A 23,952-nucleotide genomic window follows, 5' to 3' on the forward strand; every position below is an offset into this window, starting at 1 on the left:
TTTTTCAAATGAAAATATAATCACTGAAATTAATATCTTAGCCAGTTAAGCCTGTGAATTAGGTAAAAATTAAGACAAAATTTATTCACTTGTACATAGAGCTGAAGTAGTTACCCAGAATACAACAGAAAGAGATAGAGAGGAAAATATAAGCTATGTAAAAGAACAAGAAGGTCAAGAGGCCATAGTTGATATCTATGATTTGCTTTTTCCACAAACCAATCCATATTTCTTGTGCCCTCAGCCAGAAGCTCAGCTGGCTGGGGTTCTTTACTGAATGGAATGACCCAAACTGAAATTACTGAAGGGTCTGAATCCTCAATTTTTGACTTTAATTTCTGTAGTTTTCCACTAACTTTTATTACTTGTCACGGAAATACTAGGATGTGTTTGAGACAGTTTCCTGGGTTATGGACACAATCCTCCTTACTCTTATTGTGTACCAGCAACTCACTTTCACCTTGGTAATCAAGATGAGTCACTAACCAGTAAACAACTTCTTTGCCTGCTGGGTCCAAAATGTCCAGGTGGCAGTGTCATCTTCTAATTCAGTAGAACCATTGTTGCATTCCTCTGAAAGAAGCATTTTCTTTTGAGAACTAACCAATAGGCAGAGCTCAAGTTACAGATTGGTAAGCTAAAATTGAATGAATTTTTAGCATAATAGTGAGATGAGCCACTCCCATTTCCATCCCTTGATTCTTAGACTCTGTATTTTGGGTATGTTTGTGAAAGCATCAATAAGTATAATAGTCTTAATACTGCATCCTGTAAGACAGAACCCAATTATTACTGAGGTTTGTCTCCCAGCTCACTTTGGAGTGTCTCTCTTTAGGCCAGCAATTTCTGGATATGTAGTAAGATCATTTTATTCCATGGATATGCTTATTGCTTTACTACCTTTGCTGTTAATTGAGTTTCTTGATCAGAAACAAAGCTGTGGAGAATACCGTGAAAATGGATAAGGCATTCCAGTTGATGGTAGTGCTAACCAGGAACATTAATGAGCAAGAAAGGCACAACCATATCAAGAATACATTTAGTCCAGAGAGGACAAATCTCTGCCTCCTGCATCCAATGCATCCAATGCATCCAACCTGCTACTAGGTGGCTAAGCAGTATTTATGGGGAATGGTGTCATTTCTAGGGCTAAGACCATGCAGGTGTCTGTTGCCAGATAAGAAGCTGCATAATTAGGTGCATAGCTTCATACTAAGTGCTATAGGCTCTGTTGATTTGCTCCAGTTATGATACCACATCTAAATAATAGCTGCCAGAGTGACCACTTAAGTTTACTCTAATCCACAGTCATTCTTCAAGATCCATTCAACTTCCACACAGACTAAACAGATGAATTAAATGAGGATATCATAGATACCAACATCCCTGTGTCTTTCAAGTCCCTGGTGGTGGCACAACCTAGGGATGTGTTTTTGCCTCTTGGTTATTATTGTGATAGGAAGAAGTTTTAGGAACTTCCATTAGTCCTTCCTACAATAGTGGCTCTTAACGCCTGGGTCATAGTCAACGTGGAGATTTCAACAAGTGGCCTGATGTTTCTAATCCAATTATACGTTCTAGAATGGAGAAAGAATCATAATGTGAGTGTGTGGACCAAGTGGATCCATAATGAGTTAAACCTTGGTTAGTATTTCATCTGTCACCTGAACACTATAAATTTCCATTTGACTGCTGGACCAAGTGGCATTTGGAATCTCCAGAAATTTGTATCAGTTCAGAAATACATGGCATAATTCTAAGGTGGAATCCAAGATCCCTTCCTTCTAGTGTATTCTCTACCTTCTCCCAATTATTTAATCAAACATCTACCTAGGTGTTGCTATGAAGGAATTCTGCAGCTGTAATTAAAGTCCCAAACCAATTGACTTTAAGAATGAGTGATTATCCTGAGTGAACCTGACCTACTCACATAAGCCTTTAAAAGAGACAGAATATCTGTCCTGAGGAGAGAGATTCAAATCATAAGTATTCACAAGGTTGTACAACCATCACTATTATATAATTCCAGAACATTTTCATTGCCTCCAAAAAAACCCATACCCATTAGCTGTCACTCCTAATTCTTCCTGCCCCCTAGAACCTGGCAACCACTAATCTACATTCTGTCTCTGGATGCCTACTCTGGACATTTCATATAAATGGATAATAATAAAACAATATGTGGCATTTTATGTCTGGCTTCTTTGACTTACCATGATTTCTTTAAGATACATTCATGTTATGGTATGTATTAGTACTTCATTCTTTTTTATGAGTGAATATTCCATTATATCTATATTATGCATGCCATGTTTCACTTATCCTTTCATCAGTGAATGGACATTTAGGTTGTTTCCACTTTTTGACTATTGTGAATACAAATTTACGTATATGTACACGTTTTTGTGTGAACATATATTTTCAGTTCTCTTGCGTATATACCTAGGAGTGAAATTGCTGGATCTTAAGGTAACTAACTCTGTGTTTAACTTTTTGAGAATTGACAAATGGTTTTCCAAATTATAATGTGGCTGTACCACTTTGCATTCTCACTTTTAGTGGCTTTTTAGATTCTATATCTTCATCTGCAAAAAAAAAAAAAAAAAAAAAAGGTACACTTGAGGTTTTGCAAGGGAGGGAAATGTGGGATAGAATGGTAGGATGAGATGTTATACCAAAAACACTTTTTTTCGTATCCAGTTCTAAATACTACATGTTACATTTTTTTCCTAAAAGTTTTAGGGAAGCAGAACAAAATTAACAGTAAAAAAAAAAAAAAAAAAAAAATCAAGTCAGTGAGAACTTTACCAGCTTTTTTATCTTAATTTGAAATTTTGTTTTTTGGGTTTTGGGGTTCTTTTGTTTTTTGTTTTTTATAGAAAAGCTTGCAGAGGCTCAGCGCAGGTTTGCTACACTTCAGAATGAACTTCAGTCCTCACTGGATGCCCAGAAAGAGAGCACTGGTGTTACTACACTGCGACAGCGCAGGAAGCCAGTCTTCCACTTGTCCCATGAGGAACGTGTCCAACATAGGAATATTAAAGACCTTAAACTGGCCTTCAGCGAGTTCTACCTCAGTCTTATCCTGCTGCAGAACTATCAGGTACTTAGATTCTTATTCTGGAGAATGGAACTTTCAAATAATTGGGAAATTTGGAATCAACCTTGAACTATACTAATGTGCCAATCCAAAAAGGGAACTCTTTATTTTGCATGTCATTATTTTTTAGGTTCTTAATGTGATTTCACATGTTTTAATTGGCTAAAAAACATGTATTAAAGGTGACAAAATAATGTTAATAAGACTTCTGTTTTTGAAGATTAGTTTCTAAAACCTTCTGTACAGTGTGCACAAGTAACCCTTGATTCATGGTTTGCTTCCTATTTTTAGAGGCATCTTTGGTGTAGTGGTAAGTAGAAATAAGAAATTATATATGTCTATCCAGCTGCTGCTGGCTGTGTAAGAGCTTTACATTGCTCCAAGCCTATAGCAAAATTTCACAAAGGCAATTAGACAGTTAAGTTCTTGAAACTAACACTAATAATATAATTATTAATTATAAAAGTTTTGTTCTATTCGCTATTCCTTAAAGCTGGCTATTCTGTAAGAATATATTGAGAGTGAGGAGAAAGGAAACTTAATTGAAGGCAATCTCTAAATCAAGGTGTATGCACCTAGGAGTGTTTAAGATGATGTGTTAAAGTATGAGACAAAAATTATAAGCAAACTAGCAAGCAAGCAAAGTCTCATTCAGAGGGAGTGCTCAGTTTTTTTACTGATAGGGATATGTGATCAGCAAATTTAGAAACCTTGGTTTAAAAAACTATGCAAATCCACAGTTTCCTGCTTTTTTTTGCATGTATCAAAGAACAGCAATTTGAGAATGTAGAAAACTGTAGTATTAAAAAAAAGAAGAAAACTGTAGTATTTTGATATTACACAAATGGAGAAGTGCAAGCTCCTACCCATTATCAACAAAACCCTGTATGTATGATTACTGCTTCTGACTCTTTTCGCACTCCATCCCCAAACTGAGAATCGATGGAAGCAAAATGAAAGTTAAAAGAAAAAGATAAGGGATCCCTGGGTGGCGCAGCGGTTTAGCGCCTGCCTTTGGCCTAGGGCGCGATCCTGGAGACCCAGGATCGAATCCCATGTCGGGCTCCCAGTGCATGGAGCCTGCTTCTCCCTCTGCCTGTGTCTCTGCCTCTCTCTCTCTCTCTCTCTCTCTGTGTGACTATCATAAATAAAAAATAAATAAAAAAGAAAAAAAAAAAAGAAAAAGATAATTGGGGCACCTGGGTGGCTCAGTGGTTGAGTGTCTACCTTTGGTTCAGGGCGTGATCCCGGAGTCCTGGGATCAAGTCCCACATCAGGCTCCCCACAGGGAGCCTGCTTCTCCCTCTGCCTCTCTCTCTATGTCTCTCATGAATAAATAAATAAAAATCTTTAAAAAAATAAGAAATAGATCATCTTCCCTTTTCTATGCTGTTTCATACATACTCTCATAGTAGAGGGAAAATACATACCTATACCAGTCCTTCAAAAACAAAGAACTAATAAATGTATTCAGTGTATGATAAATCCAAAATATTTTCTAATAATATTCTTTTGATCATGAAGCAAAATAATATAAATTAGCCTTCTTGTACATGAGAAAATTGAAATAAAAATGTAAAAAAATGTTTTGAGTTTAAGACTTCCATTAATTTACTTGATATAGAAATAATAGGATTCATAGTTCAAGGATACTTTTATTACTGATAGCATACTACTTTGAAATAAATGGATGGAATAAGAAAGAAGAGTTTTTTTTTTTTTTTTAAGATTTATTTATGAGAGAGAGAGCACATGGTGGGGAAGGATAGAAGGAGAGGGGGAGAGTCTCAAGCAGACTCCTCACTGAGCATGGAGCTTCATGTGGGGCTCGATCTCACTACCTTGAGATCACAACCTGAGCCAAAATCAAGAGTCAATCGCTTAACCAGCTATGCCACCCAGGCACCTCGAGAAAGAAGAATCTTATCCTTTTAGTAGTAAATGCTTATATGAAAGCATTGTTATTTCCTTCAGTACTCACTCTAAAGTCAGCTCATCAATGTGTAGTGCTTATTATTTTTCTTCTTTTGTGGTGGTGGAAATTATAGTAGTTTTTCCCATTTCTTTCTTTAGAATCTGAATTTTACAGGGTTTCGAAAAATCCTCAAAAAGCATGACAAAATCCTGGAAACTTCCCGTGGAGCAGATTGGCGAGTGGCTCATGTTGAAGTGGCCCCATTTTATACATGCAAGAAAATCAACCAGCTCATCTCTGAAACTGAGGTACAGTAATCTCACTTATGTACCACATATTTTCAAGAGCATTAATGTCTTATTTTTAATGAATTAATTCCTCATCTCTATTCTCCTTTTGTAATTAGTTGCTAGCTTTGAATAAAATATTCTTACTGATGATTTTTTTCTTTTGCTTTATCAGCATACATTCACCAAGAGGTTTTCAGAATACCATGTACATAAATGATTCACAATTATTTATGTATCACTTAAGATTAGTAGAACCTGTGTCAAAATTGAATGTGTCTTTCTAGGCTGTAGTGACTAATGAACTTGAAGATGGTGACCGACAAAAAGCTATGAAACGATTACGTGTCCCCCCTTTGGGAGCTGCTCAGGTTAGTATTTACTTCCAGTTGTTTGGTTGGTTAGTTTTGCCTATTTAGTTAGTAATCAACACAATTTGTTTAGTTGATAAAATATTCTAGTTTCACTACTTTAAAAAAATATGTCAAGGGCATCTGAATGATTCAGTCCATTCAGCTTAGGTCATGATCTCAGAGTCCTGAGATTGAGTCCCATATCAGGCTCTGCACTGGGTGTGGAGCCTGTTTAAGATTCTCTCTACTCCCTCTCCCTCTGCCCCTCAATGCTACTCTCTCTCTTAAAAAAAAAAACAAAAATGTCGACCAAATTTTAATAGTTGTTACTTTTGTTATTTTGTTTTAAAAAATGAAGTACCAGATCTTACTTCATGATGAATTGTAATGTCTTCCCACTCTTCTCTTCTTATGCTGTATTCCTTCTCTTATTTATTCTTATCAACATGCTAACTTCTTGGCCTCCCCAAATTACTGAGAGATTTATTTGATGATATGGTCACTAGATGTTTAATATTAGATATTTAATGATACTGGGTGGGAAGATTCAGTTATGCTGGGCTACAACATAACTTCATCCAAAGTGCCATAGTTACGTTAAAAAAAAATTATTTAATGACATTTACACAGTAATTATACCAAAAATATTTAGGTAACATATTCTGTTTCATAAAATAAATCTCAATAAACTTAAAAGGATTAAATCATAAAGTATTCTCCAACCACAATGGAATGGAAATCAATAATAAAAAGAGCTTCCCCATCCTAGTAAAAGGCATTTACCTAAAAACTCTAATCAATATCATACTAAATGGTGAAACACTGAGTACCTTCCCTCTAGTAACAAAAAAGGATATTCAGTCTAACTACTTTCATTCCACATTGTACTAGGGAGTCTAGCCAATATAGTAGGATAGGAAAAAGGAAGAGGCATTCAGATTAGAAACAAAGAACTAAAATTGGTGGGGTTTTTTGCTGATGACATGGTAACCTATGTAGAAAAATCTTGTGAAGCATTAGAATAGCTACTAGAACTAATAAATGAATTTAGCATGGTTGTAGACTATAAGATCAATATATAAAATAAATTATGTTTTTATATACCATCAAGAACAATTTGAAATAAAAAATGTTTAAATGTTATTTATAATTAATTATGTGGAGATAAATCTGACAATTGAGTGTAAGACCTTTACATTGAAAACTATAAAACTTTGCTGAGAGAAATTAAAAAAGACAAATGCATGAGAGATATATCATGTTCATGGATTAGAAAACCCAATATTTCTAAGTTATCATTTCTTTCTAAATTGATCAATAATGCAACACAATCCAGCTCAAGATCTCAATAGTCCTTTATATTTATTATATATATATTATATATACATAATATGTAATATGATAATATACATAATATAATATAATATACATAATATGTAATATAATGTGTGTGTGTATATATATATATATATACACACACACACACACAAAACTGGTTAGCAAATTAAAAAATTTATATGGCAATACAGAGGACCAAGAACAACCAAACAGTTTTGGAACAACTTAGTTGAAAGATCGATACTACCTCATATCAAACTTACTAAAACTACAGTAATCAAGACAATGTGGTATTAATGTCAAAATCAGTAAATCAATGAATGAAACAATAAAAATCCAAAATTAGATCAATAAATACATGGACAACTGATTTTCAATAAAGATGTAAAGACAGGTAAGTGGAAAAAGGAAAATCTTTTCAACAAATGGTGCTGAAGCAATTGGCTTCCAAGTGAAAAAAAAAAAGAACGAACTTCCACACATCTTTTATACTATACACAAAAATTAATTTTAAGTATACCATAGACTTACATGGAAACTAAAACTACACATTTTTGAAGAAAATATAGGAACAAGTCCTGATGACTGGTTTATGCAAAGATTTCTAAGAAATAAAACCAAAAGCACATCATTAAAATTTAAAACTTCTGCTTTCAGAAGACAATGTTAAGAGAATGAAAAGAAAAGCAACAGACTAGTAAAAAATACAGTAGATAAAAGACTTGCATTCAAAATATATAAAGAACTCCAGTACTCAAAAATAAGAAAATAAACAGCCCAGTTTAGAAATGGGCAAGAGATCTGAATAATCAAAGGTGTATGAGTAGCAAGTAAACATGAATAGTTGTTCAGTATCATTAGTCGTAAGGAAATGCAAATTAAAACTATAGGGAGGTAATATACACCTATTAGAATGACTAAAAACATTGACACTAATTGTTGGAGGAACAAAGCTCTGAGATTTCATATGCTGCTAGTGGAAAGTAAAATGATGCAAGCATATTGGAAAACAACTTGGCAGTTTCTTAAAAATTGAAACTTCACCTACCATATAATCTGGCCATTATACTCATAGGTGTTACCCCAAGACAAATGCAAGCATATTTTCATATAAAGATGTATACAAAAGGGGCACCTAGCTGGCTCAGTCAGTAGAGCATTCAGTTCTTGATCAGGGTTCTGAGTTTGAACCTCATGTTGGGTGTAGAGCTTTCTTTAAATTACTAAATAAAATCCTTTAAAAAATGTTTCATACACATGCACACAAAGTTTCACAAGTGTTTTGAAGCAACTTTATTCATAATAGCCTAAAACTGGAAACAACTCATATACATATCAATAGGGAAATGGATAAACAAGTATGATATATCCATACAATGGCATACTACTCAGCAATAAGAAGGAATTAAACATTGATATATAGAACCATGAGTGCATCTTAAAATAATTACACTGAATGAAAGAAGCCAGACCAAAGAAGAGAATATACTGTATGATTCTGTTTACCTAAAATTTTGGAAAATGCAGACTACTATATAATGACAGAAAGTAGATCCATGATTGTCAGGGGTTGTGGGGTGAGATGGGGTGTGGTAAGAATAAAAGCATTACAGAAGAGCATAAGGAATCTCTCAGGGTAGGGGGATCAGCGTGTTCATTGTCTTGATTATGGTGATAATTTCCTAAGTGTTTACATATCAAAACATCAAATTGTACACTTTAAATATGTGCAGTTTAGTATATGTCTTATAAAACTATTACAAATAAGAAAGGTAATCTTGAAAAATTCAGGTATTTCTGAATGCATGAAGAGGTAGTAAAGCTAAGAAAACATGGAAATGGTTATCCTTGGTGAGGAAGGAAGGTTATGGATCTGGCAGGGGTAGAGACTTCAAAAGTAATAGAAATGTTCTGTTTCTGAAGATGGATGATAGGTGCAGGTACATTTTATTATTCAATTCCTAACAGTCCAGATATGTTATTTGTATTCTTTTGTAAATGATAAATTACACAACTTTTTAAGCTAGAAAAATTTTTTTTGAAAATACAAATAACCATCTTCCCTCTGGATGCTTTCATTCTTTTTTTTTTTTTTTTTTTTTTTTGGATGTTTTCATTCTTAAGCTAACAATTCAGGTACCTATTACTGATGAATGTGTAAGTCAGAGAGAGTCTCAATGCTTTTTTTCATTTAAAAGTTTTTAGAGGGGCACCTGGGTGGCTCAGTTGGTTGGGTGTCTACCTTCAGTTCGGGTCATGATCTCAGGGTCCTGGGATTGAGCCCCAAGTTGGTCTTTCTGCTCAGTGGAGAGCCTGCTTCTCCCTCTCCCTCAGCACCCTCCCCCGCCCCACATTTTCTCTCTCTCTCTCTCTCTCTCTCTCTCTCAAGTAAATAAGAGAAAGAAAGGAAGGAAGGAAGGAAGGAAGGAAGGAAGGAAGGAAGGAAGGAAGGAAGGAAGGAAGGAAGGAAGGAAGGAAGGAGAAAAAGAATTTTTAGAAAACATTTAAACTGTCTTGAAAGTAATACCACCTTTAAAAAGAGAAGCTCTTTATAACATAGCAAATATTTAAATTCATAATATTTTCTTTCTCCTGTTTCTCATCCCTTTATGTTTAAAATATCAGGGCACTTTCTTATATAATTAGAAAACGGTTGATTTTCTTTTATCATTTCCTAAATATAAAACTACTATTAGAAAAATATTTTTTTTTTGTACCTACACACTCTGGAGATTCTGAGTCTCTGGAGAATCTCTATTATACCTTAAAAATTCACTTTAAATTACCCCAGTGTTAATAGTATAAGTAATATAGAAAATAAGTGTTCTTAATTTTGCCATTGTCTCCATGGTTCATAAGTACCAAATATGAGTAATAGTGACATACAAAATTTAAAGATACAAACATTGTAAAAATGAAGTTGCACTTAGATTTCTTCTATAAGAAAAATTCAGTGTATATATGATTTGATTTTTAAGATTAAATTATTTTTTATTTAGTAACTCAGATTTCTCTAAAGATATTCGAATAACTAGGAAATCTATTTTCTATTATAGGAGAATGAAAGGATGCTTCTTGGTTCTGATTTATAAAAATTCAGTTAATAAATTATTTTTCTTTTCATAGTAGAGCTTTGGGACTCATACTACTTAATTTATTGTTGCATATACTAAATATATGCAGTATTTTGCCCTGTACTCAGTGTGCTGTTTTTCTATCTACAGCCCGCACCAGCATGGACTACTTTTAGAGTTGGCCTATTTTGTGGAATATTCATTGTACTGAATATTACCCTTGTGCTTGCCGGTAAGTTGTTTAAATTTGGAATTAAATTATCCTTAGTGATATGCCTTTGTTATATTCTGTTCCTTTATCAAAACTAGTGTAAAACAAAGCTACTACTAAAAGAGAAATTTGTCAGGGCTAAGTTTTTTGTTCTTATAAATGATTGGGAGGGATGGAATGGTGTTTGGTCATTTGTGTGGCTTGTTTTTCCTTTTGAATATAGTTATCCTTTAAAACATTACTAGTTTATGACTTTTATTCCCCATCATTTTCTATTTTTTATGTACAATTTCTTTATACTTTTTCTAAGTTCAGACATTAAGAACCTCAGCTTCCTTGATCACAGTTGAGAATAAATAAGATTAAAAAATTCATGTACTAAAGCTCGTTCACTTTGCTTATTGGAGATTCTCTCACATCCTTTCCAGAATGTATTTGCAATTACTTTGAATATAATTTTAAGAAACATGTTTATATAATTTCCTATTCTATAGAAGTTAAGAATTAAAGGTAGGAGGAATTGCTGAAAGTAAAAGCACTCCCAGCATCAAGAAATGATATAACAGCAAGGGAGGTATTATCTTACTAAAACTCCCAACAGAATTTGACATACCCCTCAGCAGCATTTGACATTGTGGATCATTCCTTCTTGAAACTCTTTCTTCACTTGGTTTTGCTGGGAAATCACATTCTGCTGACAGTTCTTGACAATCTCCTTTGGTAGCTCTTCTCTTCTTTGTGACATCTAAATGTTGAGCAATACTGCTGGGCTAAATCCTCCAATCTCTTTCTCTGTTGACACTCATTTCCTACCTAGGCAATCTTTTTCAAGCCTATGGCTAAGTATTATCTGTATGCTAATGACTCAAGTATGTATACTCTATCCTCTGAATGATATCTGGTTGACTATTTGGATTTAGAGTGGGCATTTCTAACTTACATGGACAAATTTTTTTTACCCCAAAATATACTTTCTTTTCCATATATCATCACCTTTTATCAGATTCTCAGGCCAAAACCTTTAGCCTCTCTTTAACCTCTCATACCTCATCTCCAATCCATCAGCAGATTCTATGGCTTTATCCTTAAAATGTGGTTTTTTTGGTTTCTCAGCTCAGCATGGAGTCTGCTTGAGAGTCTCTTCCTCTTTCTCATCCTCTACCCCTGCTTACATGCAATTACATGCAATTGCATAAGAGGCTTTTCCCCAAGATGTCTGTGCGGCTTACTCCTTCACTATATTTATGTGAATATATTTATGTAGTGTCTGTTCAAGTGCCACTTCTTCACTAAAGCCTTCCCTAATTATCCTTCTCTAAAAAAGTCTGTTCTATCCCTTCAGCCTACATTAGTTTTCTTCAGAGCACTTTTAAGTACACAATATAATATTACATATTTATATTTCTTCTGTTTTCCCACTGGAATATAAGTTCTTTGATCCCTGGACTCTTGTCTCCTATTCACCATTGCATCTCCAGCAATTAGAATACCACCTGGGCCATAGAAAGGGTTCAAAAAATATTAGTGGAAGCTAGAATGGATGGAAGAGAAGGGCAGAGATAAAATTAAATGATAAACAGAAAGCACAAACAGCAAAAAGACAAATCTCAAAGGTTCTTGCATTCAAGGACTTCAAGAGCAAATAATCCTGGTATACCCCCAAGAGTGTGTGTACTTAGGCTTATAATAACTGTGAACCATTAATAAAGAATTAAATTCTGTTCCAGTAAATCTGCAAAGAAACATGACTTAGAAACAGATGGTATTGTATAAATATCCATCATATTCTATCTTCAGTGTTGAGTAATCACAATAGTGCTTGAACAAAGAAGTTTCTATTACTGTCGTACTGTTCTCGATTGCAGGGACTGTGTATTTTTCATTTTTGTATTTCAGGTTTCTAACACAGTGCTACACATATAGCAGATGTTTAAGAAAAAATTTACTGAACTTGTTTTTCCTCATTAACATTCTCCTTAATTAGGATTGTCAATTATAAATTATGACCCAAGTTGTAATGGCTCATAGAGAACATATGAACTTTACCTTCTGATAGTGTGTTTTCATTTGTGTTTTTAGAATTCTCTTTCCTCCCAGTTACTAAAAGTTGTATCTAATAATTATGGTCTACTATAAGCTCATGATTTAATATTGGTATAATTTATTATATTTTAATCTAGTTCTATTTCTTTAAATGAATGCAATCTATTTATATAAACTACAGGGAAATACTGCAATAAAAAACCCAGCCCTAGATTTTCAAGCTAGCTGTTAGGGAAGGAACACTAACTTGTCTTCAAAAGGTCTTGCTTGGATTTTAGTGTCAGCTCTACTGTTTAATTGTTTTGGCTTTAAGGATATCATTTAACTTCTCTGAAATAATTTCCTTATTTGTTAGGTGAGTTTATTACCTCAGATTTATAGTTTTGTTTTAGAAACTCATTCAGCAGTTAAATTTGATATATCTCATGACTATGCTTGATACTTTTTAAGTCTTTAGATAAGAGAATCCCTTTCCTTATGAAGTTTATTATGCCAGGGAGATTAAGACGTATATTAAAACAGTAGTAATATACTACAAGACAGAAAATGTTAAATGTTCTAAGCAGGCCAAAGGACTAAAGTGATTACTTTTAAATGAAAGCATCAGGGAAGACTTAATGGAAGAAATGGCATTTATGCTGGACACTGATGGAATGAAAAGCATTCCAAGACAAGGAGATAGTTAAGCAGAGATTTAGTTGATAGGGGAAGAGGGTGGGACATAGGAGGAGGGAATGGGTTATGAAGGAGAGAAATGATAAATTCACCTAGTGTGAAGGAGAATATTAGATGATACAGTTTGAGACCACTTCATGGAGATCAGCTAAGAATTATAAGTAAACATGGGATACCTGGGTGGATCAGTCAGTTAAGGGTTCGACTCTTGATTTTGGATCAGGTCATGATCTCAGGGTTCTGGGATTGAGTCTGCTGGAAATTCTGTCTCCCATCTACCTCTCCCTCTGCCCCTCCCCTCACTCGAGTCCGTGCTCTTTCTCTCCCTGTCTCTCAAATAAATCTTTTTAAAAAACAGAAGTAGAAGTAAAACCTGTTTATTGTTGTGAAGCACTACATCAATATAAATAATATGGTGTATGTGATAGTAGTTGTTCTTTCTAAGAAAAAAACCTCAATCATTTGTGTGTGAAGTTTTTTCTTTTATTTTCAAGATGAATGCGATGATAATTATCATCACTAAATAATAAGAAAAAATAACCTTCATTCTTTTTATGAGTGCATTGAAAGGTTTTTTTAATTCAGGGACAAATTGAGGTTTTGTTTTCTTTTGTAAACATAAACTGTTTTGTGAGACAGTCTAATTTTTTTTAATGTGTGTGGTTTATGCATTTAGTGTGGTGCGTTATGTTCTCTCCCCTCAGAACTCTTCCTTTGTTTGATCTTTGTGTGTGTATGAGAGGAGGCAGGGTAAATATAAAGCCAGCTGTCTATCTTTATTTATCTCCCAGCGGGTACTTAAAAGATAACAGTGTTGAGAGATGAGAGAGAAGTACAGCAGTAGTAATGCATGTACAAGCACGATTCTTTTTTCATTCATATAAAAAAATAATGTGTGTAATTGCTGTAGTTTCCCAAGGGGATATGACCTTTTTAATAATTTGTCTGAAATTCACATATTTCAGATATTTAGTTTCTTGAAGTTGAAAAATTACCTGATTCAGATTTTTAAAAACTTGTTCTCTTATAGATTTCTAGTAACCTTTACTCAATTTGATACAATAACAATATATTATATTTCATTTTTTGGTTTGCTAAAGATATGAATTTGGCCATTTAAAGTACATAAAAACGTGTGAAATAGTAAAAATATTAATTGTACCCTAATAGTAAAAGTATTAATTGTTTCTCTTTTTTTTTGTAATTGTTTCAATCTCTTTGGAGGATAATTTGGTAATGGATATAAAATTTTAAATACAATCACTTTGGTTAAGCAGTTTTATTTCTAGAAATTTATTTCACAGACATACTTGTATATGGGTGCAAGGACATACATGAGACAAGTGTATTCACTACCATTTTGTTCATAGTAACAAAATCTTAGAAACCACTCAAATTTCCATCAGTTGAGAATTGTTTAAAAAACTAAATGATGTTAGCTCAGTGCAATGAAATGTCATGAAGATTAAAGCGAATGAGTATAGGACTTCGGAGAATGGTTTGGTTGTATCTACCAAAACCGAACATGTACTATACTGGGTTGTTTCTACCCATTAATATGTACTGTGCTGCTGTGAATATGCAGATTCTTGGCTTTGTTTGGGTACCTGGTTTCAGATCTTTTGGATATATACCTAGGAGTGGAATCATTCAGTTATGTGATAATTCTGTGTTTAATCTTCAAAAATTGTTTTCCATAGAGGCTATACAATTTTTCATTTTCATCAGCAATTTATGAGGACTCCATTTTCTTTACACCCTTACCAACATTCGTGGTTTTCCATTTTATTTGTTTACTTTTTAATTATAGCCATCCTAGTGGGTATGAAGTGGTATCTTGTTAATGTTTTCATTTGCATTTCCCTAATGACTCATGGTATTGAGCATCTTTTTATGTGCTTATTGGCCATTTGTGTATTTTCTTTGGAATGGCTGTCCAAGTCCTTTGCTCGTTATATGAGTTGTCTTCTTAATGTTAAGTTACAAGAGTTCTTTATATATTCTGGGTACTAGACCCTTACCAAGATACATGATTTGCAAATATTTTCTCTCATAGTATAGATTGTTTTTTGCTTTCTTCATTACATCCCTTGATGCACAAAAGTTTTTAATTTTTTTTAATGATTTTATTTATTCATGAGAGGCAGAGACATAGGCAGAGGGAGAAGCCAGCTCCCTGTGGGGACCCTGATCTGGGACTCCATCCCAGGACCCTGAGATCATGCCCTGAACTGAAGGCAGATGCTCAACCAGGAGCCACCCAGCCATTCCAAGTTTATAATTTTGATAAAGCCTGATTTCTCTATTTTTTTTCTTTCTTTGAGCTAATTTTTGTACCTGGTGTGAGATAGGGATTCAACTTCATTCTTTTGCATGTGGCTATCTAGTTGTCCCAGCACCATTTGTTGAAGAAAATATTTTTTTCCATTGAATGGTCTTGGCATTCTTGTTGAAAACCAACCAGCCATTGATATATAGATTTATTTCTAAACTCCCAATTCCATTCCATTTGTCTGTATGTCTGGTTTTTCTTGTTTGTTTGTTTTTGTTTTTTTTGTATGTCTGTTTTAATGCCAATACCACACTGCTTTATACTAAATTTAGAAACCACAAAATGGTGAGACCTCTAACTTTGTTCCTCTTTTTCAGTAACGTTTTGGCTGTCTGGGGCCTCTTGTAATTCCATGTGAATTTGAGGATCAATTTTTCATTTCTGCAAAACAAAGGTGATTGGAATTTTGATAGGGATTGTAATAAATCTGCAAAACACTTTGTTGCCATCTTAATATCAAGTCTTGTAAATCCATGAACATGGGATTTCTTTCAGCAATATTTTGTAGTTTTTAATGAATAAGTCTTTCACTTTCTTAAGTAAATTAATTCTTAGGTGTTTTATTCCTTTAGGTGCTATTGTAATTGAAATTGTTTTCTTAATTTCATTTCAGAGTGTTCATTGCAGGTATATACAGAGACAACTGAATTTCATGTGTTGATTTTGTACTCTGCAATTTGGCTGAATTTATTAGCTCTAGTGGTTTTATTGTGTATTCTTTGGGCCTTAGGCGTATTATTTTTGTTTCCTGATTGTTATATCTATGGTTTTTGCTTAGGAATCAGGATGTGAAACCATACATAGTTTCTTATTTACAATTTGCTAATTAATCTTGCTATCATACTTGATCCTTTGTGGTCTCTTCTTCAATTAACAACTGCAATAGCCCTTTAAAGTTATTACTTGGTCATGCCACTTATGTGTAAAACCTTTCATTGGCTTTATACATTGGAGTAAATGTTTAAGTCTTGACAAAATACTATAAAATCCTGTCTGATTTTCCTATGGCTTTTTAGCACTTTACTTCTCATTTATTTCAATTATAGTGGCCTTGGTCTTCTTTCTGTTCCTGGAGCATCGGCCTCATACCCATCTTAGGGCCTTTTGTACTTATCTATTTGGAGCCATATTTTTCTGTATATTCACAGGATTCATTCTCTTTTTACTTAGGATCTCTGCAAATGTCGGGACATCTGGGTGGTGCAGTTGATTAAATGTCCACCTCTTGGTTTCGCCCCAGGTCCTGATCTCAGGGTTGTGGGATCAACCCCAATGTTGGGTTCTGCGCTTAACACAGAGCCTGCTTAAGACTGTCTCTCCTCACTCTGTCCCCCTCCCTCTCTAAAATAAGTAATTACATGTTTTTTATTTTGTTTTTTTTTTAAAAAAGGATCTCTACAAATGTCATCTGCTGACAATCTTCTTAACCACCATACCTAAAATAGCACCTAATATCATCATTATTCATTTCCTTTCCCTCCTTTTTTTTTTTCCCTTTAAAACCCTTTTGTAGGGCACCTGGGTGGCTCAGTGGTTGAGCATCTGCCTTTGGCTCAGGGTGTGATCCTGGGGTCCTGGGATCGCATCTCTCGTACCTGTGCGGAGCCTGCTTTTTCCACTGCCTATGTCTCTGCCTCTCTCTCTCTGTATCTCCTGAATAAATAAATAAAATCTTTAAAACAAACAAAAACACCTTTTGTTATCTGATATTATACAGAAAAAAGTTTCCAGAAGACAGGTATTTTTTTCTGTTGTTTATTACTGAATCTCCAGCTCTTTGAGTGGTGTTAGATATATTAGGCATCTAATAAATATTTGTCAAATTAATGGAAAAAACGAGGTTTCTTCAAGTGAAAGGAAAAAGAAACTGATACACTCTGAATATTCATCATTGTCTTAGTCATGTAATATATGTTGATCATATTTATCTTCTTAACAAATTCATGAGAATAGATATTATCCCCATTGACCAACAAGGAAATGAAGATGTGGAAAAATAAAATAATTTGCCCTAAAGTAAGTAAATTTGAAGTCTGGTCTATAGTATTTAACTCCAAAGCAAAGGCTTTTACTCCCCTGTTATTTTTAAATTATTAAGTAGGGGGGATCCCTGGGTGGCCCAGGGCACGATCCTGGAGTCCCGGGATCAAGTCCCACGTCGGGCTCCTGGCATGGAGCCTGCTTCTCCCTCCTCCTGTGTCTCTGCCTCTCTCTCTCTCTGTGTCTATCATGAATAAATAAATAAATAATTAATTAATTAATAATAAATTTCATCTATCATAAATAAATAAATTTATTTTTAAAAAATAAACTATTAAGTAGGCTACGTACTATAGAGAATACAAAGATAACTAAAATAGTTATTTAAATTAAATATAAGATAGTATATAAATTTCAAATGAGTCTAATAAATAATTTTATAGTTATTTAGAAAACTGAGAAATCATCAGTCAAATTGAAATGTTTGGCACATAGTAGGCTCAAAATGGAACACTGATTCAATAAATTTATGAACAGGTGAGGATTTGGCTCATACATATTAAGTAGAATTTGAATTGGTAGAGCAAGGCCATTTTAGATACGGGTGACAACATAAGCAAATGTGAAAAGCAAACTTGTGAAAAGGCTGATAAAATTCATCAGGAGGTAAGAATTAATGTTTAGGAACATTATGAGATAAGTTTGGGGAAAGTGAGTTGGACATCATATTGTGATGAGGAACTTGAATTCCAAGGCTAAGGTGTTTAAACATTAAAGTTATTGAAGAGCTATAAAGTAATAGTGGTACTGAATATTTATATAGGCATAGGGACAATAGAATGTAATGGTTAAGAGTGTGGGCTTTGGAGCAAAAAACTGTCTGAGTTAAAATTGTGGCTCTGCCCTCTACTAGCTTGGTAATCCTGAGCAAATTATTCAGCCTCTCTGTGCTCTAATTTCCTCACCAATCAAATGGAGGTAATAGCTTTTAAGGCACAGGACCATTGTGAGGATTAAATGAATTATTATATGCAAAAATAGAGAACAATCCTTAGCCACATAGTAAGTATTCTGTAAATATTAACATTACAGTTTTCACTTTTGTTTTCACTTGCTTTCATGTTTACTGTGTCTTTTAATTTTCACATCAACTCTGTAAGGTAGGTATTATTGTAACCAATTTAATGACAGAACAAAGCCAAGGAAGTTATATCATGGTAGAAATCCTTAGCTGACAGACCTGATCATTTGGTTCTAAACAATTTCACTGTGATTCTTTGTAATCTAAGAAACTAATGGAACAATGGACTAATGTGCCAAAAGGCAAGTTTTAGGAAAACTATTCTAGTGAAAATTCGCAAAATGAAATGAAAAAGAGAAAGAAACTGGAAGCAAGTGTGTCATGCTCTTTCAATGATCTAGGCTTAGGTTTTATTTATAAAAACTTTTTATGCCAGGGACTGTGTCATTGAGGATTAAAGAGTAAAGACAATTAAAGGAGACATTTTGAATTTTCTAACTAACCAATTAATTGATACTTTTTCAGCTGTATTTAAACTTGAAACAGATAGAAGTATATGGCCCTTGATAAGAATCTATCGGGGTGGCTTTCTTCTGATTGAATTCCTTTTTCTACTGGGCATCAACACATATGGTTGGAGACAGGCTGGAGTGAATCATGTGCTCATCTTTGAACTTAATCCGAGAAGCAATTTGTCTCATCAACATCTTTTTGAGGTAATCAAAGCAAGACATAAAGTCCCATGAATTTAGTTCACATAAGCTATATAGCTGGTTTAGTGGGTACTGAAATCCATCTTCTCCTTGAAGATTATTGACATAATATCTAAACATTTATCTAACCTTAGTTTTATTAAAGATATTTCTGAGTAATGGTTAAAAAAAAATAACAATTTTTCTCTTTTCTTGTCTTTACCATTCTTTATCAGATTGCTGGATTCCTTGGGATATTGTGGTGCCTGAGCCTTCTGGCATGCTTCTTTGCTCCAATTAGTGTCATCCCCACATATGTATATCCACTTGTTCTTTATGGATTTATGGTTTTCTTTCTTATCAACCCCACCAAAACTTTCTATTATAAGTCCCGGTTTTGGCTGCTTAAACTGCTGGTAAGTCCAGAAATTTGTCTGTCATTTTTAGAGTGGTGTATTGGTCATTGACTTCCTCCAGGAGGAAACCAAGTCTGCTGTATTGCACAACTCCAGAAGGCATGGTTCACTTTATAGTCTATGTGAATGGTGCTCTAGAGCCAGGGGCAAAGAATATAGTGTAATTGGTACACCTTATATTGTACAGTACAGTCACCCTGGGAAAAATACTCACGCATTTTTTCCTCCTAAAATGGAATATGAAGTGTCCAATAGTGAAATGATTTTGCAAATTAATAATAAATTCGTGAACAACTTAAGTACTTTTTACAAATTATTTAACCAGCTATGATAACATGTAGAACTCTATGAATTTCTTTTTCTTTTTTTTTTAAGAGGTGGTGAAACTATTCTTTTCCTGTAAATTGATAGTCAGCTATTTTGATTTTACAAAAGATTAGTTCTCTAAAATCAGCAAGAATATCTTACCAGAAAGCTTTAACTTGAGAAGCTGACTTGGATAATAATAAATTTATTTATAATAAATTCCATTTCTTCTTCTACTTTACCTATTTCTTAATGATCTCAAAATCCTGCAGTCTCAGCATTAGGATATAGAATTTCTTGGAAAAATAGTAGCTGCATTTTTTTTGTGATAGTGTAAGATAGCATGGGGAGGGGACTTCTGCTTACTCCTAAATTAAACCAGCTCTATTTTCAAAATTAATCAAGAATGCTCTTCTGTAATTATTTCTTGGGTTATGAATTACAACTAATAATAAAGTGAAGATTAGTGATTCAATTGACTAGTCTCTTTACATACTTTTAGAATTCTTATAATTACTATCTTACCTTTTTTTCTACCTTAGGAAGTATACTACCATGAAAACTGTAGTTTTAATTTCTTTTTTCCTTTTGTATGGCCCTTAAGTTTAGCAGAATGTTTTTGTTCTTAGCAATACATTTTCTGTATCTAGCATTGCTTAAATTTTTATCTGAAGACATGTAATACGGCTTTCCTATTAAAAAGCAGTAAGCACACAGCAAGTAAAAAGCCACTTATGTTCTAGTACAGGTTAAGTATTCATAGCAATCAGGAAAAGAAAATGGCCCAGATTTCTTTGATCTTTTTTCCCGCAAAGCTGATTATTATTTATTTGTATTTCTTATTTCCTCCAGTAGGATTTTTATCACAAATTGAGAATATCCCTCTTTTCCTCCATCATTAAGTATTAATAATTAAAAGAGCAAATCATTTCCATTAAGTATAGCACCACTAGCCTAACTTTGGGTCTAAATGTAGAACTTAGATGTGCAAGAGTATTTTGAAAAAAAAAAGTATGCAGTCACCTTTTATACATTTTGTCATCATTTAGAAAACATGCTTTTTAGAGGATTTTTTTTTAAGACACAAGAAAAATTTGAAGTTTTTTTAAAATTTAAACTAAAACTAAATCATATCCAGTTAGTACAATATTAGATTACCTTTTTATTTTGAGATTGTCATTTTATTGCTAGAATTTGTGGAGTTTTAAAACTTGCATAAAAATGTGGTATTCTTGTTACAAGGAAATAACCTTAAGATTATAAATATATAAGATTATAAATACCTATTGTCTCTTGCTTCCATTATTGTGAAATCTCTATAAAGTTGTTTTGAAACATAGTTTGAAGGACTCAGAAAACTCAGATGTTAATATGACTGTATTGCAATAACAGAATATTATCATTGTGTACATTGTGTTAAGTGAACATTTCCCCAATGCATCCTTCTCTGTTTAAATAGTAAGCTATGATTCATGCATGACCAGTTAGTCTTATTAGCAGAATGATTCCCCATTCAGTAGACATTTATCAATGCATCTGCTATGTGTTAGTAAATGAGGACTTACTGATGGAGTAGGTTGACAGTGATGATATAATAAGGAACAAGAGAATAGTAAAATGTACCATCAGAAGCAGTGCAGTGCAGAAAGAAGCATTGTGGTTTGTTATATTTGTAATAACATTTGTATACAGGAAAAATGTTGCTTATAGAGCATTTTAATATTAATTGACCAGTAGGTCTTACTGAGAAAACTTAACCTGAGACTTCTTTCTAGTGAATTAACAAAAATATTTCCACCCTAGTTATGTTTCTCTGATACAGCTTTTTAAAAAGTTTCATTATAAAGTAAAGGTACATTTCCTTCTTTTTTTTCTTTAATTTTTAGTGAAAAAGAACAAATCACCTGACCATAGTGGTAGGCACTGGATGACACTTATATCCATATTTAAATTCAAATTTATGTAATTTACATGCCATACACCTCCCCAAAAAAAGCTTTAAAAATTTATTATAAATTTATTTATTTTGATACTTACATGTCAAATTAGTAGTTTGTTTGCATTAATGATATAGCTTTTCTCTCTGGCTTATTGAAAGAGCAAGAGAATGATCAAGAAACTGAGCCATGGCCTCAAAATATATCAGCTCCAGAAAACACCGCAAAACCTTTACTATGCCCTGCAGATATCTGGTCTAACTTCCAAAGCCACAACCCAATTCCTTTCATAGATAGTTGATATCCAGGATGAATTCATAATATAGCCATTTATCTCCCTCAAATAATAAAGAGAAATGTTTACAGAACAAATAGAATCAGCCAAGTCTGAGGGGAAAGAACCATTAGTCTCCCATGCTGAATATGTCTGTTAAATGAATATAGCTAGGTGGCAAGAGAGCTGTAGATTTAGACTTATTTTCTTAAAACTGCTGCTCAGTGAGAATTCTTTGTTTTAGGAGTTCATTTTTGCCTGTTTAAGATAGAAAGGATCTGACAGGGTGAGGATTAAAGCTGCCTTCATTCCATCTTCACTTTCCTCAGGGCCTCTCAAGGCATTCTGCACAATTGGAGCCGGTTTCTGATGATTACATTAGTATCTAAGTTTTCCTCTCTGCAATGCCAGATTTCACTTTGCAGTGCAAAACAGTCTTCCACAGAATAGGTCAGGATGAGTTTGTTGTAGGTCTTCTGTAAAATGGGGATATGAATAGTACCAGGCTCATAAAATGGATTATGAAAAATACATTATGAGAAAAATATACAGCACAGATCAATGCTCAGTACTTTTAATATGAATTCATTTAACATCATTTTTATAACAGTGGGATATGGACTGATTTTTGTGGCATAATTTCAAGACAAATACCATTATTACCATGGCATTAGTGAAATGAAAGTGACTTTGGTTAGAGAATAGGCAGGCATGCCTCAGGTGATGTACCACCCTTCCTTTCCTATCTCTTGTAGGCAAAAGCTTTGTATTCAGTTAGTGAGATGGGAGGAGATTCCAGAAATTATCATAGCACGAGTCTCTAGCAAAATTTACCCTAGAGACTAACACTAGACATCCTCTCTGTGCTTCTACCTTCTGCCACCCTCTGCTTTCAGCTTCAACTCTTCCCACCCTCTCTGCTTTCTATTTTCTAACTATAGCTATGTCTGCCTTCTTTACCCTGCTTTAATTTCCTTTCTTGGTTATCTATTCAACTCATTCCCTTCACTACTAATTCTCAACCTAGTCACTGTTGCCAGCTCCCGCCCTGTGTTTGTGATTGGTTTATTGGTTTTCATTTTATCAGCTAAAGTAATCATGCTGCATGATCAGACACAAATTAGAGAAATTTAATATGAATTTTCTTGTTTCTGTTTTTTTTTTTTTTTTTTTTTTTTTTCTTTTTTCTTTCTCCCAGTTTCGAGTATTTACAGCCCCCTTCCATAAGGTAGGCTTTGCTGATTTCTGGCTGGCCGATCAGCTGAACAGCCTGTCAGTGATACTGATGGACCTGGAATATATGATCTGCTTCTACAGTTTTGAGCTCAAATGGGATGAAAGTGGGGGCCTGTTGCCAAATAATTCAGAAGGTAGGGTATGAATGTGCATCCATACCCTAAACTGCCAGTGTAAACCAAGAAATACTGGGAATGAGAAATTTAAGATCATGGTGAAAACTCATCCAATGATATTACAAACTTAATTAAATGTACTTGGCACTCTTTTAGCAGTCTCTTTATCTGATATAATTTGGCTCTTAAATTATATGCTATGATTTTAGCCATACATTTGCCAAGAGATTTGCAACTTACACTTAGAAGAATTCTAAATCTAAAAAAAAAAAAAAGTTCTAGTACATTGGTAGTTATATCACAAATGTTTTAGTGCCAGCAGTTTCCATCACAGTATTGCTTTATAATGAGCAAAAATACTGATTATTTAGGATTAGATCAGGTGCTTTGAGAAAGTTATTATAGATTCTTATTAGGGATTTTGTTTTCTGTTCTGGCTCTTTTTCTCACTCTTAGTGTATGCCAAAGGTTCAAGTTATTAAGGAATTTTGCCTTATTGACAAAGACCCAATTTAGACAGATTATGTAACCTCTGACTAACAAAAGTTAATGAAGCCAGTGACAACACATTTTCATCAATTGCCAGCAGACCACAATTGTATAGTAGCTTGATCACACTATAATGCATTCTCAGAATTTGAAGAAA

The 23,952-nt window shown here is 33.8% G+C and overlaps 1 protein-coding gene across 2 annotated transcripts in view; it reads left to right on the plus strand.

Annotated features, from left to right (window-relative positions):
- The window catches only part of XPR1 (xenotropic and polytropic retrovirus receptor 1), a 218,199-nt gene that overhangs the window by 141,443 nt on the left and 52,804 nt on the right, over nucleotides 1-23,952 (plus strand). For both annotated transcript variants that reach the window (XM_025429964.3, XM_049112115.1), the window contains 7 exons: nucleotides 2,880-3,103; nucleotides 5,174-5,323; nucleotides 5,590-5,673; nucleotides 10,218-10,299; nucleotides 18,855-19,045; nucleotides 19,258-19,437; nucleotides 23,153-23,324. In XM_025429964.3, the coding sequence (XP_025285749.1) occupies nucleotides 2,880-3,103; nucleotides 5,174-5,323; nucleotides 5,590-5,673; nucleotides 10,218-10,299; nucleotides 18,855-19,045; nucleotides 19,258-19,437; nucleotides 23,153-23,324 (1,083 nt within the window). The remainder of the gene's footprint in view (nucleotides 1-2,879; nucleotides 3,104-5,173; nucleotides 5,324-5,589; nucleotides 5,674-10,217; nucleotides 10,300-18,854; nucleotides 19,046-19,257; nucleotides 19,438-23,152; nucleotides 23,325-23,952) is intronic.

The sequence above is a fragment of the Canis lupus genome, chromosome 7 (assembly GCF_003254725.2).
Source record: "Canis lupus dingo isolate Sandy chromosome 7, ASM325472v2, whole genome shotgun sequence".
Lineage (NCBI taxonomy): Eukaryota > Metazoa > Chordata > Mammalia > Carnivora > Canidae > Canis > Canis lupus.